General features: G+C 47.6%; 1 protein-coding gene across 6 annotated transcripts in view; it reads right to left on the bottom strand.

The window, feature by feature from the left end:
- Positions 1-636: 636 nt before the first annotated feature.
- Positions 637-7,723, bottom strand: part of SRSF4 (serine and arginine rich splicing factor 4) — a 28,339-nt gene continuing 21,252 nt past the window's right edge. For all 6 annotated transcript variants that reach the window (XM_047872679.1, XM_047872684.1, XM_047872683.1 and 3 more), the window contains 3 exons: positions 5,877-6,091; positions 2,356-2,445; positions 637-2,129 (listed from right to left, as the gene is read on the bottom strand). In XM_047872679.1, the coding sequence (XP_047728635.1) occupies positions 1,304-2,129; positions 2,356-2,445; positions 5,877-6,091 (1,131 nt within the window). In that variant the 3' untranslated portion in view covers positions 637-1,303. The remainder of the gene's footprint in view (positions 2,130-2,355; positions 2,446-5,876; positions 6,092-7,723) is intronic.

The raw sequence follows: 7,723 nt of genomic DNA, 5'->3' as shown, positions 1-7,723 counted from the left end.
GTTTTTTTTTTACAGGAATGCCCTCCACCCCCACCTCTCTAGAGGTTCAGCCTAAGTGCTAGCTCAAGAGATCTCTGAACCGAGATGAAGTTACAACTCCCTCCCCCAAGTGCCCGCTTTGCTCGGATGCCTCAGTAGTCCTTTAGGGGCCGAGACCAGATTGGAAAGCACCGTGCCTCTGGTCCTTTCTTCAGGGCCAGGCCAGACAAGTAATGCAGAGGACGAGGGGAACAAAGGTAATCCAGTATCGTTTTTCTTCCTGGCTTTTGGTCAGTCCAAATCCTAAGGCGATGAGGTATGTCGCGTCACATTCACGGTGAGAAGTGCAACGAACAGTCTAGAGGAGAGCGCTGTTTGTGAAGAAACCATCTGGTGATGCTCTGAGTTCCCTACCTGACCCGTCTCTCATCAGCCTGGCCATAAATAAGCTGCTTGAGAGGAAGGACTGTAAATTCCTAAGAAATCTGCCTTTATTCTGTTGGGTGAGAAAAATCCTTTTAGGAACAAAGGGCGGCTCCCTACCCACGCATGGGTGACCTCCAGGAACAAAACAGCCATGACACGAACTTTTTATGCTGAGAAAAGAAATTAGCAAGATAACTCAGGAAATGCAACTCGGATTCAAACACCATGAAATCTTGTCAAGCAAAAATAGTCTTTATTCAAATTTAATGGAAACAGGGGTCACTATACTTTGCAAGACGGGGAAAAATAAAATTAAAAAAAATTCTTTTCTTTTCTTTTTTAATATAAAACAATATAATCACAATACCAGAATATGGAACTCTACAGTTTATTTCCTATGGGTTACTGCAGGTATCAATTTTCCTCGACTGTGCTATTCACAACTTTGTTAAGTCCAAAAGTATGAAACCAAAGTGGTAGGAAACTTAAGACTTAGCACTTTCACTAAATGGCAAACATCAAAGGGCATCAATTCGAGGGCAAAAATGGCCGAACTCACCGTACCTACCTATGTCACCGTTCCAGCCTGAAAGCCATCCAGGTACTGAGCTCCCTGTGGGAAAGGCCAGGCCTGAGAGCCGAGGCGTTTTGGATATTCTACTGTGGGCCAGGAGTAAAGGGGGTTTTCAAAGAGAAGATTGTTTTCAGTCGAGCAGGAAGGCCTGGCGCCAGGAGGCTTTACGGAGAGGAAGCACTTAGATTTAACAATTGTAGACACACCATTAGGGGAGTTAAAAATGTACAGCAGTGACGTATGTTCTACTTCGATCACTTGTGCTACGGCTACCAAACATGTACAAAAGACTTCTCGGGGAGTTCCAGCTGTGGTCGTAGCCAGTTAGGACCGCGAGTGGGACCTGGATCTAGACCGAGAGGGCGATCTGGACGCAGACCTGGATCTGGACTTGGACCGAGACCGGGTTTTTGAAGCGGACTTTGATCTGGAGCGTGATTCTGACGGAGGGTTCGGTTTGGACTTGGAATTGGACCTCGACCGGGACCGGGTCTCCTGATGGGCGCCGGCATCCGCGCTCTCCCCTCGGCCCTCCCTCGGGCCGGACTCGGCCTTCGCGTGCTCGCGCTCCTTGGAGGCGGAGCGGGAGCGCGACCTGGACTGGGAGCGCTCGGCGTCCTCCTTCTTCTTCTTCTTGCCGCTGCCCGACTTGCTGTCTCGCTTGCCGCCCCGCTTTCTGCTCCTCTCGCTCTTGCTGTGGCTGCGGCTCCGGCTGCGGCTCTCCTCCCTGCTCCTCTTCCTCCCCTTCCTCTTGTCCTTGCTTTTGCTGCGGCTGCGGCTGCGGCTGCCTCCTTTGCTGCGGCTGCGGCTGCGGCTCTTGTGCAGGCCCTTCTCCTGGCTCCGGCTCTTCTCCTTGCTTCTGCTTCTGCTCACGCTCGCCCGCTTCTCCTCCGCTCGCCTCTCCTGACTCCTGCTCCGACTTTTACTCTTGCTTTTGTGCCGACTGGGACTCCGGCTCTTGGACTTGCCGGCGTTGTCGCTGTTCTGGATCTTCTCTTCGGCCTGGTCTTTACTCTTGCTGCGGCGCTTGTCCGCGCTGCGGCTGCGGCTGCGGCTCTTGTCCTTGCTGGGGCTCCGGCTTTTCTCCTTCTTGCTGCGGCTGCGGCTCTGGCTGCGGCTGCGGCTCTTGCTCCGGGAACGGGAGCCCGACCTGAGGAGACACGGGCGACCTCATGCCTCACGCCGCTTGTGACAACAGGAGACTAATGCGAAGCGTACGGCTTGCGGTGGCCAAGGACCGCTTTCTGAACCCCGATTCCCATCCTGAGCTGGAAAACCCGGGCTGAGGGAAGACTGGTAAGGTGGTTAAAACCCAAGTGGGAAGCGGGACGGGCGTGCCCCGCGGACCTCCTCTGCTCACGCCAAGGAAGACCCACCTGGACCGAGATCTGCTCTTCGAATGACTGCTTTTGCTGCTGCCGCTTCGGCTTCTGCTCTTACGAGAATGTCTGCTCCGGGAACGAGACCTAGCAGGAGAGAATAGGACGGAAGGCTAGCTGAACACCGAGACCTTTTTCAATTGAAAAATACGTACGGCACTGGCTGTGTCCAGGCTCGGTGTTGGAAAAGAACCCTCTCCAGGGTTCTGGGCTCACAGATCTGGTACCTGCATGGCTCCCCTGAACCTCAGAACCTCTGATTCAGACCCCACGTCTCCCCAGACCCGCTCTTTCTGCTGGGTTCCTTATTTCCACGGGTGCCACGGTTCTTTAGCCAGTTCCTCGTACCACGAACTGTAGCCACCCCGGTCTCTTCTCTCCCCCCTCATCCACACATACTCCTGATTCTGCCTCTTTGCCTCCAGTCTACCCACCTCTGCTGCTGGCCCCCCCACCAAGCCACTACCGTCTCTCTTGGTCCCTCAACAGCCTCCTCATTAGCCTTCCTGCAAACACTTTTGCCCTTTGGCCATCAATTCACTCACTGGGACCAGAGAGCGTTTTATGTCTTTTTTTTTTTTTTTAACGTTTATTTATTTTTGAGACACAGAGAGACAGAGCATGAACGGGGGAAGGGCAGAGAGAGAGGGAGACACAGAATCGGAAGCAGGCTCCAGGCTCTGAGCCATCAGCCCAGAGCCTGACGCGGGGCTCGAACTCACGGGCTGTGAGATCGTGACCTGAGCCGAAGTCGGACGCTTAGCCAACTGAGCCACCCAGGCGCCCCCAGAGAGCGTTTTAAAAAACACACTCCAAGCTTTAAAAAAAATCGTCAATAAGCCAAGACTGTGAACTCTGCTTATTTTCTACCACAGTAAGCAGGGCTCCTCAGGGGAATCGACTATTCCAAGTGTAGGGCAGAGAATGCACGAGATGGGCCTAGAACATCTCATCATGGCAGAAAGAGGAAATGTTCAAAGACCGCTGGGCTCCACCATCTGTGAAAGGACTTTTGCCAAAAACACTGAACGTGTTCCCCAGTCACACCTCTCAAGACATAACTTCCAATTTACTGGGAAGTGGGGATAAAGTACAAGTACAACAATATGACGAGGAAACAGATGAATGCAAATATGGGATACTATTAAAAACAAAAGTCAGTGTCAGGATGGGGGGCGGGGGGGGGGGGGGGAGGGGCCTGCTTCAGACTGAAGAGACCTAACAAGCTCTTGCAATACAGGACTGGACTGGGTCCCGATCAGCAGAGAAATGCAGGTATAAAGACACCCATGCAACCACTGGAGAAATCTGAAGCTGGCCTGGATAGAAGATGACTTTACGGAATCACTGTTAAGGTTCTTAGGTAAGAGAATATAAATGTGGTCATCCTCACTTTGGGAGACACACGCTGAAGTATTTAGGGGTGAAGCGTCCTGTCTTCAACTTCCCTTAAAATGCAAACGTACGGGGTGTGTGCATAAATATATACACAGAGAAAGAGACAGAAGAACACGAACTACTAACGACTGTTGAAGCCAGGAGGAGAGTATGCGGGTGTTCGTGAACTATTCTTTCCACTTTTATGTTTGAAAATGACTGCAATAAACAATTTGAGAAAATATTTAGGAAAGCACATCCACATGAAAACCAAACAAAACCAAGACAACCGAAGACACAGAAGCCAACCTGAAGGGCTCCCAAGGGTCAAAAATTTGAGCATAAAACATGAGGACTGCAGTAAATGAAATGTTATTAAATATATACATTATCATCCAAGAATTCATTCAAAATGATATTAAATCACCAACCGCATCATTACCTTTGGGGAATCCTAGAGCACCTTTAAAATTCTAAAAGGTGGTAAATAAAGGTGTCAAACTTTTATTTTGCATTTCCTATAAAAATTATACCTGAGAGTAACAAAGAGTGGAAATCATCCATGATAGAATTACAGCCTTTAAATGCAGAAAGAATGAGGAAACTGGAAAGTTATCCCTTGGCAATGACAACTGGTGGCTCTAGGGAATGATGGATCAGTAGATGCTAAAACTATCAGGTGGACTGTGGACGTGGAACTTTAAAACAGATGGCTCAGGCTCACGACTTTGGACGCAATGATGCATGCTATCCCTCGTCATTTGAAGTGGAACATCCAAGCACCGTACAAGTGATGCAACAAGAAGCATAAGGCATTACACTTACAAAGTACATGTGCTAATAAAATACCGACTTTCCTCCAAAAGCCTCGAGGCCTAACTATGAGTTCACAGGAAACATGGGAAATATCACCACAAGGATGCAAAGAGAAATCTCAGCTATGAGAACGTATTCAAACAGGCCAACTGTTTCTTCAACTAAATGCATGGAGAATAAAAACAGGACCAAGGAGGACATACCTGTGATTAAGAGAATTAAGAGACACGCCACCTCACGGCAGCGTGCAGATCCAGTTGGGACCCTAATATGAACTAACCAACTGCCAAAATACATATTTGAGACAACTGGGAAAATGTGAATACATATTTGCTGGCTGTGGTATGGCCCCATGATTTTAGATTTTAGTTAGATGTACACAGTGAAATAATTACATTACAGGTGAAATGACAGGATGCCCAGACTTGTCCACAATGAGGCAGGGAGCGGGGTAGTGAAAAAGACTGGAAAAATAAAAAGTAATACAGCTGGATGGGTGACAGGAATAAGGGAATTCAGGGCTCCTTACGCTATTTTCTCTAATGCTTTATGTATTTGAAATTTTCCATAAGAAAAAGTTAAAAAACAGAACCAAACCTGGAAAGCTTAGAAGTCTCTGGTGACTTCCTACTGCTCTTAAATCCTTACCCTGGTCCGTGGCTCGGCGGGCTCTGGCCCTTTTCTGCCTCATCTCCGGTCGCTCTGCTCCCGCTGCCCTCCGCTAGAAGGGCCCTCACCCCTTTCTCTGCCCGCCCCTCCAGCTTCTCCTCTAGGGCCCAGCCTTTATGACGTGCCCGCCCTTAGAGAAGCCTCTGCCAGTTCTCCAAACTCGTGCTGTGTACGTTTCCTTTTGACGCACACTTATCACGCTGGTCATTATTGGCTCAATGCCCGTTTCCTCCACTAGGCTGAGCTTCAGGAGGGCACGGACCACGTCTGTTTTATTCACAAGTGCCTGGCCTAGTGCCGAGCGGCTGCTGAATAAAAAGTCCCCACTCGTGAGTAGCTGGAGTTCCTGAGAAAGTAACAAAGGACCCTTGGCCACGTTTGCTCCCAATACGGGTATGAAGCGGGGCACCCAAGAAGAAATGCGAAAACAGGTCACGGACACCTGCCTCAGGAAAAGCACTTCGATCTCTACCCAGGATGTAAGAGTTCAAGAGTCTCACAGATAAATGCTTGGTGTGAAGTGGCGTCACTGAACCAGACAGAACCATGTTCCTGAGGAGGACAGGAGATGGGAAAGGGACTGTCCGTCTGTGTGCTCACGAATGAATCTACAGCAAAAGCTCCGACGCACACATATCAATGATCAACCACGGTACCTGGAGTGACTCCGGCTCCTGGAATAGGACCTGCGGCGTCTGGAACCGGGCTTGTCTTCGACTAATCTGATTTTTCTGCCATTGACTTCAGTTCCATCTAACTTTTCCAAAGCTCTTTTCATGTCGGAGTAAGACACAAATTCAATCACCCCTTCATTTTTACGGCCCTTGTGAGCATCTGCATAGGTCACTTCTCCCGCCTGACGCATATAATCCTAAAGAAACAAAACACCCCAAACAAGGTCATGATACGTTTTGTGAAGATATCTAATGCGATTATAATTAAAGTTTTCCCTTTCCTTTGGGAAGAAAAGCTCGTTTCTTTTTTTTGAATGAAGTTTACTCTTAAACAAAACAAAACGAAGTTTACTCTTAAAATATTTCCATCTACATACCAACCCATTTATTAAGGTTCTTTTCTTTCTCAAAAGAGAACGAGCGAGCATGTGCACGCAAGCAAGCGGGGGGGGGGGGGGGGGGCGGCGGGGCAGAGGGAGAGAGAGAATTTTAAGCAGGAGGGGAGCTCGATCCCACGACCCTGGGATCATGACCAGAGCCCAAATCAAGAATTGGACGCTCAATTGACTGAGCCACCCAGGCGCCCCTAACTAAGGTTCGTTCTTTTTCTTTCTTCCTTTTTCTTTCTCTTTCTCTCTTTTTATTTTAGACAGTGAGAAAGAGCACGAGCCGGGGGGGGGGGGGGGGGGGGAGGGAGGAAGGAGAGAGACAGACAGACAGACTGAAGCAGGCTCCACACTCAGTGCAGTCTGACGCGGGGCTCAATCCCATGACCCTGGGATCGTGACCAAATCAAGAGTCGGATGCTCAGGTGACTAAACCACCCAGGTGCCCCTGAGGTTCTTTAAAGTATCAGGTGAGAGGTAGACACAATAAATATTTAACTGTTTCTTTCGTGATGTGTGAATACGAAAGTGTTTAACTATAATTTTCTGAATTTTATACTGGCAAGCTTTTTGTTTATAGCACCTTTGGAGGCTCATGTCACCACATGAGTAAATGTGAAAGTTAGGTCTTTTACATTTCACCGTAAATCCTTGTTTGAAAACGTACAAATGCTGAAAAATATCCAGGGTAACATATAAATACAATCCATAAAGGGATTACGAGATTAGCATCTCAGTTTTATTTAAAATTGCTGGTAGGGGTGCTTGGCTGGCTCAGTAGGAAGAACATGTGACTCTTGATCTCAGGGTGGTGAGTTCAAGCCCCACGCTGGGTGTAGAGATCTCTTAAATAAAACTTAAAAAAAATAAAAAAAAATGAAATTGCTATATACTATCTCTTCGAAACAAAGGCAACAAAATAGTTCTGTCAAGCTCGGGCTTCAAAGGTTCAATGATCAATGACTACCCATGTTCCTTCACTACAAGCCTCTTTCCTCATTCTTTTTGAGGACTTAACATAATCCAGTGGGAGAATACGACATGCTAGATAAACACTAAAGGGAAGTATAAACAAGATGAGATCGGATTAGTGTTTGAAAAGACTATGAGATTTAGAGAAATTTAACACTTAAGGATTTCTGGCTAATTTTCCTCTATTTCTTGGCATGTAGTCTACACATAACATTTGTGGACTGCGGACATATTCCACAGAAATTTATTTTTGTTATTGCTTTCCTCTCTGTATTTTACAAACACTGAACACATGCCATCAGGTACCTTCTTTGCTCACTGCATAAAACAGTTACGTGTCTTAACATATACAATCTTCATAACTAGGGTGGCTCATTACTATTTGAGGATTTCCCAATTGTTGGGACCTTTAGGTTATATATAATCACTTGCTATTATTCATAGCCCAGGAATGACTTTATAGAAAATTTC

Source organism: Prionailurus viverrinus, chromosome C1 (assembly GCF_022837055.1).
Source record: "Prionailurus viverrinus isolate Anna chromosome C1, UM_Priviv_1.0, whole genome shotgun sequence".
Taxonomy (NCBI): Eukaryota; Metazoa; Chordata; class Mammalia; order Carnivora; family Felidae; genus Prionailurus; species Prionailurus viverrinus.
The sequence above is the reverse complement of the archived record's forward strand: the minus strand, read 5'-3'. Positions and strand labels throughout refer to the sequence as shown.